At 53.4% G+C, this 15,329-nt stretch overlaps 2 protein-coding genes across 2 annotated transcripts; both read right to left on the bottom strand.

The window, feature by feature from the left end:
• Positions 1-1,186: 1,186 nt before the first annotated feature.
• On the bottom strand, positions 1,187-2,127 carry LOC141994981 (hemoglobin subunit alpha-A). The gene is made up of 3 exons (XM_074965630.1): positions 1,979-2,127; positions 1,696-1,900; positions 1,187-1,410 (listed from the first exon to the last, which is right to left on the bottom strand). The coding sequence occupies exons 1-3, from the start codon at positions 2,071-2,073 to the stop codon at positions 1,282-1,284; spliced, it is 429 nt and encodes a 142-aa protein (XP_074821731.1). The 5' UTR covers positions 2,074-2,127; the 3' UTR covers positions 1,187-1,281.
• Positions 2,128-9,113: 6,986 nt separating this feature from the next.
• Positions 9,114-10,992, bottom strand: LOC141994980 (hemoglobin subunit alpha-D-like). Its single transcript, XM_074965629.1, has 3 exons — positions 10,605-10,992; positions 10,217-10,421; positions 9,114-9,314 (listed from the first exon to the last, which is right to left on the bottom strand). Exons 1-3 carry the CDS (start codon positions 10,685-10,687, stop codon positions 9,186-9,188), a joined length of 417 nt encoding a protein of 138 aa, XP_074821730.1. The 5' UTR covers positions 10,688-10,992; the 3' UTR covers positions 9,114-9,185.
• Positions 10,993-15,329: the final 4,337 nt, after the last annotated feature.

The following is a 15,329-nucleotide window of genomic DNA, read 5'->3' as shown; positions in this document are numbered from 1 at the left end:
CCCTCTCAGCACTCGCCGGCTTCGCCTGATCCCAGCGAGTCATAGTGCAGACGCTCTATAGACAGGACACATGCTGCGCACCTGCCAGCCCACCCCCGAGTGGGGTCCCCATCCCCTGCCAGCCTGCCCCCAGATGGATTGCCTGGCTCCCTGCCAGCCCACCCCTGGGTGGGGTCCCAAAGGTGCAGAAGGCCAGAGGACCTGGTGCCTTTCAAGAAGGGAGGGAGCCCAGGCCCCCTGACAGCTTTTCCTAGGCCCCTTGCCATAGATGCTGGGACTGGGGGAGCTGTCACACCCCCTGGCTTGAAGTGGTTTCTTTTATATATGGGGTTTACAGTTGGATCAATGGCTCTCAGCACCCTCACTATACAAATTGTTCCAGCATCCTGCCCCTCACTGTGTGGCTGCACTGGCCCCAGGCAGCTCCACAGCCCCTCGTGCCCAGCGCTGTTCCCATGAACAAACCAGCCCCGAAGAGTCCATGGGCTGGCAGGTTGCAGCTGCACCCACAGGCCTTGGCACAGAGCAGGCAGGGCCTGTCTCCCATACCCTGGGGTCGTTAACTAGGTGACAGACCAAAGGAGGGCCTGATTCAGCACTCTGTGCCACAGGCTGGGCTCATGGGGAGTCCAGGGGGAGGCGAGCCAAGGGGGTCCCAGGGCATGTCCTGTCCCTATGGCAGGAGTCTTGGCAAACACCCGCCAAGGCAAAGAACTTGCTTCCCAGAGGGCCCGCTCCTGCCTCCCCAGTCCCCACCTGGGCCCCCCAAGGCTCCATTACCCCTGAGCGCGGCTGCTCAATGAGGAGCAAATCAAAACCCAGCGGCACCGCGAAGCCCCGGCCCAGAGGCGGCTCCCGCTGGGGCCAGCCAGAGGCGAGCTGGGCGGGAGCCACGGGGCTGGGGGCGCCGGGGTCGGCGCAGAAGCTGCGCCGTGCGGGGAAGCGCAGCAGAGACTTGGCCTTCGCAACACACAGGGGCGGACCCCCGGGGACTGGTGTGTGGCTGCGCCGAGGGGTCCTCGCCCGGCCGCCCCCAGGACTGTGCTGGGTGGGGTGCTGCGCCGCAGCGCAACTGGCTGCGCCATGAGACCCACCCGCTGCTGTCGCGCAGCCCAGCTGCCCCCTGCAGGCCGCGCCCTCCCGCCCCAGCCCCGCGCGGCGCAAGGAGAGAGCAGGACAGCACACGTGGAGCGCCAGGCAGCGGCTTTTATTTCAGATCATTGGGCTGCTCAGCTGCTGCGCACAGGGGCCTGCGGAGGCCAGCCCGGCCGAGGACGCCGTCTAACGGTACTTGGAGGTCAGCACAGTGGCCACAGTGCCCAGGAACTTGTCCAGGGAGACGTGGACGTCGGGGGTGAAGAGGGCGGGGTAGTGGCTGGCCACGACCACCAGGAAGCAGTGGCTCAGCAGCTGGAAGACAAGGCACGCGAGTGAGAAGAGCTGGGAACCGGCTGCACAGGAGGGGCCACCCAGCTACTGCCCGAACCGGCCTCAGCTGGCCTGGCCCCATCCCCCCGGCCCAGTTCAGAGGTGGGGCGCCCCTATGACCCAGCAGTCCGGCCCAGGGGCGGGGGCACAGGGACAGCAAGGGCTGCGGGCGCCGCACAGGAGGGAGGTTGGGGAGCGCCCCGGGGGAGGGGGAGCAGCGGGCTCGGACCTGGGGTGTGTGGGGGGGCATTTCTCCCCGTCACTCACTTTGAAGTTGACGGGATCCACGCGTAGGATCTGGGCGTGCTTGTCGCTCAGAGCGCTGAGAGCCGTGGCGATGTCATCGATGTGGCTCACGGCCTCCCCCAGGGCGAGCATCACCTTCTTGCCGTGGCTCCGTATCTGGGTGGAGCCGTGGTGCATGTCGAAGTGCGAGAAGTAGGTCTTGGTCTGGGGGAAGACGCTGAACATCCTGCAAAGAACAAGGCGGGTTAAGGGGGGGCCTGGCCGGGCGCAGACGGGGCGCAGGGCAGAGCGCAGCGGCGGTTACCTCTCCAGGGTCTCGGCGCCATAGTCGTCCAGGTGGCCTTGCACCTTGCTCCACACGGCCTTCACGTTGGTCTTGTCAGCCGAGCTCAGCACCATGGTTCCGGCTCCGCAACAATCCCTCCAGGGTACCCGTCTGCAGCCCCGGCCACCCTTATATCCCGTCCCCCGGCCCGCCCCGCCTCTCCCATTGGCTGGCACCGGGCCTGCCAGGGGCCCGCTGGGCTGCTCTGCATGCTGGATGCCCAGCAGGAGGCACTGGACCCCCGCGAAGAGAGCTGCCTTGCCTCCCGGGCACTTCGCAGGCCCCTGCGCAAGAAGAGGGGGCCTGTCCCCTGCGGGCGCACCGGGGAGAGCAAAGCGCAGGGGCAGGCGCGTGTCCTTCATGCTGGGGCCCCCAGGTGCCCCTGGGCTCTGAGGGCCAGAGGAGCTGAGCAATTCCGCGAGGTGGCGCCAGACCCGGCAGCGATCTCCCCGGCCTGCTGCATAGTGGGCTAAGGGGAGAGCTGTCCAGAGTGCTGGGCTCCTCCGCCTTGGCCGGCGCCTATGATGGGCAGCCTGGGGGCGCCCATGGAGCCCGTTCGGGGTCTCTGCTCCTAGAGGAAGCGTGAGGCGGCGGGTCTGGTTGGGTGGCCCCGGGCGCCTCCTTGAACTACAGACAAAACGGGAACAACAAGTCTCAGCCGAGAGTATCTCAGCCCGCAACCCTGAATCCTCTGCCCTGCCAGTGTCTGCTGCGCCCGGCGGAGAACAGGTGCTGGGGAGGGGTGGCTCACGCTGCTAAGGCGAAAGTATAAAAAGTAGCATTAGTGCTACTCAGGGGGCAGTTCTCCCACACAGTGCTCCCCATACTGCTCCCTCCTACACACTGTCCCCTGAAACACACTATCCCCCACACACACACACTAGCCCCCTTGCTAAGAACACAAGAACAGCCATACTGGATCAGACCAGTGGTCCATCTAGCCCAGTACTCCCTCTTCTGGTAGTGGCACTTGCCAGGTGCTTCAGAGGGAGTGAATAGAGAAGGGCAATTATTGAGTGATCCATCCCCTGTCCTCCACTCCTGGCCTCTGGCAGTTAGAGGGTTAGGGACACCCAGAGCATGGGGTTGCATCCATGACCATCTTGGCTAAAAGCAGTTGATGGACCTCTCCTCCATGAAATTCTATAATTATTTTTTGAACCCAGTTATAGTCTAGGCCTTCACAACATCCCAGGCAAAGAGTGCCACAGGTTGACTGTTCCTTATGTGCTGAAGTAGTGCCTTTTGTTTGGTTTAAACCTACTGCCTGTTAATTTCATTGGGTGATCCCTGTTTTGTGTGTTATGTGAAGGGGTAAAGTACACTTCCTTCTTTACTTTCTCCACACCCCTCATGATTGTATGGAGCTCTATCACACACACCCCCCATCCCACCCCAGTTGTCTCTTTTCCAACCTGAAAAGTCCCAGCCTTTTTAATCTGACCTCATACAGAAGCTGTTCCATGTCCCTCATCATCTTTGTTGCTCTTCTCTGTACTTTTTCAAATTCTAATTATTTTTTTAGATGAGGTGACCAGAACTGCACACAGTATTCAAGATATGGGTGGACCATGGATTTATATAGAGGCAATATGATCTTTTCTGTCTTATTATCTATCCCTTTGGTTCCTAACAGTATTCACTTTTTTGACTGCTGCTTCACATTGAGCAGTAGTTTTCAGAGAACTATCCACAATGACTCCAAGATCTCTTTCTGCAATGGTAACAGCTAATGGAGCCCATCATTTTGTATGGATAGTTGGGATTATGTTTTCCAATGTACATTCCTTTGCATTTATTAACATCTGCCATTTTGTTCATCTACTCAGTCACCCACTTTTGTGAGATCTCTTCAGGGGTGCTGAAACAAGGTGTATCATGGGGGTGCTGAGAGCCACTGAACCAAACTGTAAACCCTGTGTATGATGAAAACCACTTCAAGCCCGGGGGTGCAGTAGTGCCTCCAGCCTCTATGGATCCTTTCGTAACTCTTCACAGCTAGCCTTGGACTTAACTATCTTGAGTAGTTTTGTGTCATCTGCAAACTTTGCAACCTCACTGTTTACTCCTTTTTCCAGATAGTGTATGATTCTGTTGAACAGCACTGGTCCCAGTACAGATCCCTGCCCCCCACCCCATTTACCTCTCTCCATTGTGAAAAATGACCATTTATTCCTACCCTTTGTTTCCTACCTTTTAACCAGTTGCTGATCCATGAGAGGACCTTCCCTTTTATTCCACTGTGCCCCCCACCCCCTCCTCACACGCTGTGCCCTCATACAGACTTTCCCCATCCACGCATCCCCACACTGCCCCGTCATACACATTGCCCCTCCACACACTGTTCCCTCACACATACTCCCCCTCAACACACTGCCCCCAGGCACTGCTGCTTCATACACACTGCCCCCACAGCCCCCGATCCAGCCCCTCCACACACACTGCTAACCTGACACTGCACCATCATATATATTTTACACACACACACACTGCCCCTTCATATTCACTGCCCCCTACACTCTCCCCCACACTACCTCCTCACACACACTGCCCTGTAACACACACTGTCCGCCTTCTCATACTCTGCTGGCTCATACATACTATACCCAACTCGTGCCCCCCACCATTGCCCCTTCATACAAACTGCCGCACGCGCTGCACCCTCATATACACTCCTGCTCCATTTGCTTCCAGTCCACACCCTGCCCCCCCCATGCTGCTCTTTCATACACACTGCCCCCACACACACTTCCCATTCATACACACACTGCCCCCTCACATGCTTTGCCCTTTTTTACACACTGCCTCCCCACTCTCTACCCCTCCACACACACACTGCCCACACACTCTCTGCCCTTTCATACACACTGCCTCCCCACACCCTACCCCTCCACACACACTGCCCCCTCACACGCTCTGCCCTTTTGTACACACTCCCCCCCCCCACTCCCTATCCCTCCACACACACTCTGCCCTTTCGTACACACTGCTCCCCCCACTGCCTACCCCTCCACACACACACTTTTCTTTCACACACTCTGCCCTTTTGTACACACTGCCCCCCCCACTCCCTACCCCTCCACACACACACACTGCCCCCTCACATGTTCTGCCCTTTCATACACACGGCACCCCCACTCCCTCCCCCTCCCCACACACTGCCCCCACCCTATCCCTCCACACACACACACTGCCCCCTTACACACTCTACTCTTTCATACACACTGCTCCCCACTCCCTCCGCCTCCCCCACACACTGCCCCCTCACACACTCTGCCCTTTTGTACACACTGCCCCCCACACCCTAGTCCTACACACACACACTGCCCCCACACACGCTCTGCCCTTCTATGCACTGCCCCCTCAAACACAGATTCTCCCCACACACTGCTCCCTCATATGCACTGCTCCATACACTGCTTCCTCATACACACAGCCCCACAAAGAGCACCACACATACAGTGCCACTCCTACACACTGCCCACACTGTCCCCTCATATACATGGTCCCTTCACATACACTGCCCCCTACACAGATCCCCTCCTCACACACTATTCCCTCATACACACTGCCCCCAACACTCTGCTTCTTTAGACACTCTGCCCCCCACTGCTGCTCCATACAATGTCCCCCCTACACACTGCCCCCCCAGTGCCTCTATACATACTACCGCCTAATACATATTGCCCCCAGACACTGCTGCTTTATATGCACTGCCCCTTCAGATACATGTCCTGTGCACACACACTGTGCCTTCTTACACACTTTACACACAGACACACACAGCCCTTTCATATACACTGCCCCAACACATGCCCCTTCATACACACTCCTCCCACACACTGCCCCCTCACATACACTCCCCCACACAGCCCATCCTCACATACTGCTCCCTCATACATACTGCCCCCATGCACACAGCCCCCCCACAGCCCCTTCAGACACACTGCCCCCCAACATTTTGCTCCTTCATACATTCTGCCCCCCACTGCTGCACCACACACTGCCCCGCATATGGTCCCCTCCTACACAGCGCCCCTCCATATACTGTCCCCTCAGTCACATTGCCCCCCTACAGTGCAGGGTCACACACCAGTCCCCCACGCTCACCCCATATACAAAATCCACAATCACACTTCATCTACACACAAACACACACTCACAAACACTGCCACCCCAAAAACCCTGTCCCCCATTCACACACACACATCCCCTCCCTGTCTCACAGGCTCACATACATGTTTGGTGATGACAGATAAAGAACACAAAGCATTTCCCTAGGGTTTTGGCTGAGACAGAGCACCAAAGACTCCCAAACAAAGGGAGAGGCTGGTGTGCACACAGCTCGTGCAACCAAGGTGGCACAGATTATTTTAAATGGAGATTTAATGCAGGGCATGGGTGCTAGGTGGAGAGCCCTGGGGCTTTTCTTCCAAAAAACGGAAGCCATCCTCCCTCAGTCCAGCTGTCCTGGTTGGAGCAAAAGCGGAGGCTTCAGAGCAGTCATGGTTTGATGCAGGGTCACCAGTCTTCGTTTGTCCCAGACAGTCACCAGTCTGAGAACAGTTTGGCCTGCACAGTGGGTAAGATGTCTGAGTCTCTGAATTATGGGACTTCAAACTTCCCACGTGGTGCAGTTCCAGATTCAGCCAATTCAGCCCATTCTACAGATCTAAAGACAAGTGCTAAATGATAGTGACAATTGAAGATAGGCCCTAATTCTGTCCCTAGGAGATTGTACGGCTCAAGGATCTCAAAGTAAAAAATTCAGCCTCACCACTGCACACCCTCCTCCCCAGCTAAGTAGGTGAGGCATGTTAGTTCTATTTTGAAGATGAAGAAGCAGGAGGCAGAGAGAGATTAGAGAGTCAATCCTGCAGCTCCTGATGTCTATGGAAGTGTGGCTATAGACTCCAAAGTGTCCAGGACTAGGCCCTTAGTGACTTGCCCCCAGTAGCACAGAAAGTCAGAGTTAGAAGCTTTGTCTCGTGGCCCTCCCCAGCCCCTGCCTTCACCACAAAGCCTGCTCCTGCTCTCACCTCAGCATGCCCACCAGCTGTGTGCGTGTTCTGGCTGATAAAGGCACACCCTGCAGTGCGGGGTGCTCCCACACTCTGACATGGCACTAGTGTTCCAGAGTCACCATCTCTGTATTTTTCTTGTCGATTCTGCCAATCCCTTTTGGAGTAGAGAAGCCCAAACCCATGTGTACTTAATCTAATCTCTGCTACTATTGTCCTCCCATTCCTAGGAGTGGCCCTATCATCTCCCAGGAGAGCTTAGTTCATCTTCTTGACCCTCTTTAGTATTGCAATAAGGACATTGTGTAGCCTCACCTTCTCCTTATATCCACCTCTAGATCATTACCATGAGTCTAACCCTGGTCCACTGGGGCCCAAAGTTGTGATGGGTGACAGGAGCTGGCAGTCCGGGCCAGGTCCCCACATCAGACCCGGCAGTCAGTAGAAAAAGCTGTTTCCAAGCACCCTTGGAAGTGATGGATTACAAAACCATTGTAACTTTGTGACAAAAACAGGCCAATTCACCTTGAAAATGTTAACTATATGTGCTAAACAGTCGGTTCCACTTGTATTTAGCTGGAACACTCTTGAGTCCCTTTCCCAGCTCAGAAGAAGAGCTCTGAGTAAGCTCAAAAGCGTCTCTCTCTCACCAGCAGAAGTTGGGCCAATAAAAGGTATCATCATACCTCCCCCACCTTGTGTCTCTAAAAACATTGGCAATGTTTTTTTATTGATGAAAACATACGTGTTAAGAAGTAAAGATTTTATTTTCTGCCCAAAGCCGTATTGGTTTCATTTCGTGTTGGCACGGTTTGGTTTCCTTGACTCACACTCACAGCCAATTGTCTAGAGAAAGCCCCCCTGTATTGCAAGTCACCTCTCCAGCTCAAAGAGGGATTGTTTTGTGATAGCTGCCCCACACCTTTCGCACATTCTTTTAGTTTTGCATCAAATGTGTTTGGAGGGAAATGTACGTTTTCCTGTCCCTAAGTAAAGAACTCACATTTATTGAAAAAAGAAAAGGAGTACTTGTGGCATCTTAGAGACTAACCAATTTATTTGAGCATAAGCTTTCATGAGCTACAGCTCACTTCATGGGATGCATAAAGTGGAAAATACAGTGAGGAGATTTATATACACACAGACCACGAAAAAATGGATCATACACATTGTAAGGACAATGATCACTTAAGATGAGCTATTACCAGCAGGAGAGTGGGGTGGGGGGAGAGAAAACCTTTGAAGTGATAATCAAGGTGGGCCATTATTTATTTATTTGTTTATTCCTCCCTCCTTCCCCCCCCCCCCCACTGTTCCTCAGACATTCTTGTTAACTCCTGGAAATGTGCTGGTAATGGCCTTACAATGTGTATGATCCATTTTTTCGTGGTCTGTGTGTATATAAATCTCCTCACTGTATTTTCCACTTTATGAATCCCATGAAGTGAGCTGTAGCTCACGAAAGCTTATGCTCAAATAAATTGGCTAGTCTCTAAGATGCCACAAGTACTCCTGTTCTTTTTGGGAATACAGACTAACACGGCTGCTACTCTGAAACCTGTCACATTTATTGCTCTTTGGAAAGGTGACACCACCCTCTGGAAGCAGAAAACAATAAAATGAAATAATCCCCGCAGTCCCACAGTATTGGGCATTGTTTGCTGGGCCAAGTGGTCATGCTTTCTCCTGGGCTGTAACCCAAGCTTGACTTATTTTTCCTGTGTTATTGTATTATTTCTCATCGACCTCTGAGGTTAGGGAGGTGATTTTCTTATGACCATGGGAAGAGTTATTAACCCCCAGTTCTCGCAGCCAGGGCATTTAGGACAGGTGTCAGTTAGACCCTTGGCCAGCGGTGCTGGGAGCCATTGAATCAAACTGTAAACCCTGTATAGGATGGAAACCACTTCAAGCCAGGGGTGCAGCAGCACACCTACTTCCAGCATCTGTGTGCTTGGCAGGTCTCATGGCGGAGTTTGTCAGACCCTGTTGTTTCACAGAATGCAGGCCCCAGGGACTGACAGGCAGCCGCAGAGCTGAGTATCCCCCTTCCGACCCGACCCGCCAATGAGACGCGGAGACAGAGCTGTGGGGATGGCATCTTTATTGGGTCAGAGCACCGCAGGCCGCGTGGCTAACCTGCCAGAGCCGCGAGGGATAGCGGCTCACCGGTACTTCTCGGCCAGCACCGCAGAGACGGCGGCCAGGAACTTGTCATAGGCGAGGTGCACCTGCGGGGTGAACTCGTCCGCCAGGTGCACGGCCAGCACCACCTGGAAGCAGTGGCACAGCAGCTGCAAAGCAAAGCGCACCGGGTAAGCGGCAGCCAGCCCTCGACCCCAGGGAGCCCCGAGCCAGCAGCGCCTGGGGCAGCCCGCACCCCCCGGAGAGAGGGGAAAGTGTGTGTGTGGGGGGGAGGGCTGATCCTGCACCCCCCGGAGAGAGGGGAAAGTGTGTGTGTGGGGGGGAGGGCTGATCCTGCACCCCCCGGAGAGAGGGGAAAGTGTGTGTGTGGGGGGGGAGGGCTGATCCTGCACCCCCCGGAGAGAGGGGAAAGTGTGTGTGGGGGGGGGGAGGGCTGATCCCGCACCCCCCGGAGAGAGGGGAAAGTGTGTGTGTGTGGGGGGGGAGGGCTGATCCTGCACCCCCCGGAGAGAGGGGAAAGTGTGTGTGGGGGGGGAGGGCTGATCCTGCACCCCCCGGAGAGAGGGGAAAGTGTGTGTGCGGGGGGGTGGGAGGGCTGATCCCGCACCCCCCGGAGAGAGGGGAAAGTGTGTGTGTGGGGGGGCTGATCCCGCACTCCCCGGAGAGAGGGGAAAGTGTGTGTGTGGGGGGGAGGGCTGATCCCGCATCCCCCGGAGAGAGGGGAAAGTGTGTGTGGGGGGGGAGGGCTGATCCCGCACCCCCCGGAGAGAGGGGAAAGTGTGTGTGTGTGGGGGAGGGCTGATCCCGCACCCCCCGGAGAGAGGGGAAAGTGTGTGTGTGGGGGGGAGGGCTGATCCCGCACCCCCCGGAGAGAGGGGAAAGTGTGTGTGGGGGGGAGGGCTGATCCCGCACCCCCCGGAGAGAGGGGAAAGTGTGTGTGGGGGGAGGAGGGATGATCCCGCACCCCCCCGGAGAGAGGGGAAAGTGTGTGTGGGGGGGAGGGCTGATCCCGCACCCCCGGGGACTCTCCTCGGCTCTGGCTTGCTCTTGCCTTGAAGTTGACCGGGTCCACGCGCAGGTTGTGGGCATGCAGGTTGCCGAGCGCGGAGAGCGCCTCGCTGATGTTGTCGATGTGCCTCACGGCGTCCCCCAGGGCGGCCACCACCTTCATCCCGTGGCAGCAGATGTGCTTCGAGTCAGGGCACAGGTCGAAGTGGGGGAAGTAGGTCTTGGTCTGTGGGTAGACGGTGAACATCCTGCGGGGGGGGGAGGGGGGTCAGAGACAGTGAATCCCAAAGGCCCCCACCCCGGGTGCCAGGGGAGCCCCGCACCCACCCGCCCGGGTGCCCCCATTAGCCCGGTCCAGCAGCGCAGCTGGGTCATTCCCAAGTCGTGTCTGCGCTGGTTTCCTCCCTACACCCGCCTGCCCCCGGCCCTACCTCTCCAGGGCCTCGGCCCCAAAGTCCTGCTGCACCTTGTTCCAGGAGAGTCGGATCAGCCGTTTCTCGTCTGCGGTCAGCATGGCGGCGGCTGGATGGCTGGGCTGGGGCTGGCGGGTCCGCTCGCCTCTGCCGCCCCCGTTATCTCTGTGGCAGCCGCCAGCCCCCTGGCCCAGACTGCGCCGGCCCGGAACTTATCCGGGGAGAAGGGCCTGGGGCTGGACCGGCCGGAGACACGGAAGACAGCCCGGCCTCCTGTCCTGGGACCCCGGAGCAAGCGAGCACATCCCGTGCCACTCTGCCTGGCAGGACAGCAAGGCAGCGGGTCTGGGAGCAGCCCCACACGCACCAAGCCCTCAGGGCAGATCCCACAAAAAAAACCGAAGCACCCACCGTCCCCTCCCCAAACCTCAGGCCCCCTTCTGCAGCCCGCTACCAAGGAAACAACAGGAGGGCTGTAAAATCACTAAACTGTGACAGCAAAGGAAATGTTCCCAGGGGCACCCTCCTGAGCCTTTCCTATGGTGGTAAGCCAAAACCCCCAGCTTTGACTGGTCTGCACCTGGGGCAGAACCCTCCCTTTGCTGCTCTGGAGCATAATAGACTCTAGCCTCTTTGCCCCAGAGGGTAGCACACAAGGGTCTCTTAGCACAGTCCACAGAGCCCCCTTATCTGCCCCTCAATGACAGCAGCATAAACCTGGAAGAATTCAAAGGCACTAGGGTGAGCTGGGTGTAAACGAGGAGAATTTAGCCCATCTCACGCACCTTTGTTTTTCTTCAGTTCACTAGGATAGTTCCATCCTGCTGGGAGATTTACTGCACTTGAACTTCTCAAGCTGCCCTGTATGTGCTTGTTTAGAAATTTCAATCTCTCCTAGATTCATAGACTGTAAGGCCACTAGGGATCATTTGATCATCTAGCCTGACCTCTTGAATTTATCAGGCTTTAACTATCTTACTGTTGGTTCTTGTTATGCCTTTCTCTGCTAGATAAAAGAGCTCTAGTGAAGGAAGGCCCTGTGCAGTTTTGTTACATAAGCATCTTTGGGGGGAAAGGAAAAAACCCATAGTCTTCTACAGGAAAGACTCAATGCAAAAAATGAAAGTAACATGTCCACTGCTTCTCTCTACTCCCTTCACCCTTTGGGAGTCAACAGGATGTATGTCAAATTCAGTCTGTGCAGGAAGCAAAAATTCATTTTGAATTGTATTTGCTGGGTTGGGGCTACAAAGTTAGGTCTCTCAGTCTACAGGGGTTCTGCCAGGGATGACCAAGAGAGGTGTTCACAAAGATCAAGGGAAAATGGCCTTTTCATAGAAACTAAACTGTTAGCAAATTTACAGCAGATTTTGGAGTCACTTTATGAGGAATACAAGTTGCAGGACGCTATCAAGAACATTACCATTTCTGCCCTTTCTTTATTTGGCTATTTGCCTATGCAATTACAGTAATTAAACATGCAAATTAGGAATATACAATTTGTGTGTACAACAGCCTATCTAAGTTATCAGGAATTCTAGTCTCTAAAGTGTAATTGTTATGCTTCAGAGTCAACAGACCACTGAGATGGCTCAAAACTCTCAAAGCTGTTGTTTCCAACATTGGTTCACATTTGTAACTTTATTTTCACAACTATAAGGGCTATTAATTGTCTTTCAGTGCAAACTTTCATTCTGCAGAATCTGAAGCTGAAGATGTTGCGATGGCCAAAAGTATAACTGTGTTCAAAAAAAGAACGAGATAAATTCACAGAGAAGAGGTCTATCAATGGCTATTAGCCAAGATGCTCAGGGATGCAACCCCATGCTTTTTGAGTGGAGAGAGGTAAATAGTGGTGTCCCTCATGGGTCTGTACTGGGACCAGTGCTGTTCAACGTATTCATAAATGATCTGGAAAAAGGGATAAACAGTGAGGTGGCAAAATTTGCGGATGATACAAAACTACTCAAGACAGTTAAGTCCAAAGCAGACTGTGAAGAGTTACAAAGGGACCTCACAAAAGTGGGTGTCTGGGCAACAAAATGGCAGATGAAATTCAATGTTCATAAATGCAAAATAATGTACATTGGACAACATAATCCCAACTATAAATATAAAATGATGGGGTCTAAACTAGCTATTACCACTCAAGAAAGAGATCTTGGAGTCATTGTGGATAGTTCTCTGAAAACCTCCACTGCAGCAGTAGTCAAAAAAGCTACGAGAATGTTGGGAATCATTAGGAAAGGGATAGATAATAAGAAAATATCAATGCCTCTATATAAATCCAGGGTATGCCCACATCGTGAATATTGGATGCAGATGTGGTCGCCCCATCTCAAAAAAGATATATTGTAATTGGAAAAGGTACAGAAAAGGGCAACAAAAATGGTTAGGGGTATGGAACAGCTTCCGTATGAGGATACATTAATAAGACTGGTTTCAGAGTAGCAGCTGTGTTAGTCTGCATTCGCAAAAAGAAAAGGAGTACTTGTGGCACCTTAGAGACTAACAAATTTATTTGAGCATAAGCTTTCGTGAGCTTCAGCTCACTTCATCGGATGCAAAGCTTATGCTCAAATAAATTTGTTAGTCTCTAAGGTGCCACAAGTACTCCTTTTCTTTTATTAATAAGACTGGGACTTTTCAGCTTAGAAAAGAGACCACTAACAGAGGATATGATAGAGGTCTATAAAATCATGACTGGCATGGAGAAAGTTGTAGGATTCATAAAGGTTTATGCGCTTGGCAACATTCAGGGCGCACCCGGAGTGTTGTGTAGGAGTAGTGCACACACTGCTCCATCCAAGGGCATCAACCTTGGAATCTCGCCAAGATGATATGAACCGTGGGAAGCCTCTCAGGACTGGGCTCAAGGCCCGAGAGCAAGGAATGCGGTAGATAGAAATTGGTAAATAAGAATGTTAAACAAAGCCAGTGTATTCCTTTTATCTGTTGGAGAATGTAATGCGCGGGGGGAGAGAGAGAATAAAGGGGAAGGTGGAAAGCTGACAGGGAGAAGCCTGTTAGCAGAGACCAGCCTGCTTGCTTGCTAAAAGCTGTGTTCTGTCTTGTCATTGAACCGCCACAGAAAGTAAATAAGGAAGTGTTATTTACTCCTCATAACACAAGAACTAGGGGCCACCAAATGAAATTAATAGGCAGCAGGTTTAAAACAAACAAAAGGAAGTATTTCTTCACACAAGGCACAGTCAACCTGTGGAACTCTTTGCCAGAGGATGTTTATGAAGGCCGAGACTATAACAAGGTTCAAAAAAGAACTAGATAATTTAATCAAGGATAGGTCTGACAGTGGCTATTAACCAGGATGGGCAGGGATGGTGTCCCTAGCCTTTGTTTGCCAGAATTTGGGAATGGGCGACAGGGGATAGATCACTTGATGATTAGCTGTTCTGTTCATTCCCTCTGAAGCATCTGGCATTGGCCCCTGTTTGAAGACAGGATACTGGGCTAGATGGACCTTTGGTCTGACCCAGTAGAGCCGTTCTTTTGTTCTTATGCTCTGGGCATCCCACAACCTCTGATTACCAGATGGGGGGGATCTCTTCATAATTGCCCTGTTCTGTATACTCCCCCTGAAGCTCTGGTACAGGTTATTGTTGGAGACAGGATAATGGGCTAGAGTGACTATGGTCTGACCTGGTCTGGCAGCTCTTATGTTCTTATATCATGGGATCCGCTAGGCCAGGCCAGGCCAGGCGTTTGTCAAGCCTGGTCCAGAGGAACCACAAGCCAAAAAATCAGCTTTCTTGCTTGTAGGGCTTTGTGACGGGTCTTGTGTGTATAAACCCCGCACTTGTAGTGACAGGGTTAAGGGGAGATCAAGACTCTAATTAGCCAATTCTGACACCTCCAAGCGATAGAAGGAATTAAGGATTAGACCTAGCTGGGAAGAAACAGACTGAATGATTGCTATAAAGGAAGGGCCAATAGGGGAGGACTGAGAGAGAAGAACTGCAGTAGGGTTTGTGTATCTTGGGTCTGGCCCTGAAGGGAGACGGTACTAGGGGTGAAGGAGTTCCAGGAGGCTGTCAGAGAGGCTGAGAAGCCACTGAAAGTGACACCCTTCAGCAGCAGAGTGATGAGAAGCAAAGCTGGACCTCTAGGAGGAGAGGATCACAGGACCGGAGTCTGAGGAATCACCTGCAGAGGCCCATGGTAGGAAGCAGGTCAAGGAAGCAGCAAGGAGTCAGAAGAGATTTCAACCACTTCCTACAGGGACCCTGGAACCCAGAGGAGTGAGTGGCCCTTGTTCCCCTGCCAAACCCAGCAAACGTTGAAACAGTGATCCATATCTGAGGGATTGTTGACCCTTACTCCAAGTCTGAGGATCATAAAAGGGAAACTGAGTCAGAGTGCTACAATGCTGCATCCTAATGTGAGGTGTTGCTGAGGTGCTGAGCATGCACTGTTTCAGGCCTGATGCAATTGGGACTCTTTCTATTCATTTTAATGAGAACTGGATTGGGTCCCAATGACTTTTTATTTACATCTACCTCTAGGTGTGATAGTTCTTTGCATATCATGATAAAATATGGTTCTTCATCTCTGGCCTCTTTTATTTCCAGATTACTCTGAAACTGGCACTAGCACAACTGTGAGTGTTGTCTCTGGACACTCCACTACTCAGGGGAGTCCACACAACTCAACATTTCCTCAGGGTGTCACAATTCAAATCACAACAGTGCCCATATCTTGCTGAAATCCAGCCCTGTAGCCTTG

This window comes from Natator depressus, chromosome 10 (assembly GCF_965152275.1).
Source record: "Natator depressus isolate rNatDep1 chromosome 10, rNatDep2.hap1, whole genome shotgun sequence".
Taxonomy (NCBI): Eukaryota; Metazoa; Chordata; order Testudines; family Cheloniidae; genus Natator; species Natator depressus.
The sequence above is the reverse complement of the archived record's forward strand: the minus strand, read 5'-3'. Positions and strand labels throughout refer to the sequence as shown.

What these genes read in the sequence shown, in the direction of transcription:
- LOC141994981 (XM_074965630.1), bottom strand. Translation starts at nt 2,073, where the DNA reads ATGGTGCTGAGCTCGGCTGACAAGACCAACGTGAAGGCCGTGTGGAGC. An exon ending in GGCGCCGAGACCCTGGAGAG is followed by an intron (nt 1,901 to 1,978) that starts GTAACCGCCGCT and finishes TGTTCTTTGCAG; the next exon opens with GATGTTCAGCGTCTTCCCCC. An exon ending in TGGATCCCGTCAACTTCAAA is followed by an intron (nt 1,411 to 1,695) that starts GTGAGTGACGGG and finishes CTTGTCTTCCAG; the next exon opens with CTGCTGAGCCACTGCTTCCT.
- LOC141994980 (XM_074965629.1), bottom strand. Translation starts at nt 10,687, where the DNA reads ATGCTGACCGCAGACGAGAAACGGCTGATCCGACTCTCCTGGAACAAG. An exon ending in GGGGCCGAGGCCCTGGAGAG is followed by an intron (nt 10,422 to 10,604) that starts GTAGGGCCGGGG and finishes CCCCCCCCGCAG; the next exon opens with GATGTTCACCGTCTACCCAC. An exon ending in TGGACCCGGTCAACTTCAAG is followed by an intron (nt 9,315 to 10,216) that starts GCAAGAGCAAGC and finishes TTTGCTTTGCAG; the next exon opens with CTGCTGTGCCACTGCTTCCA.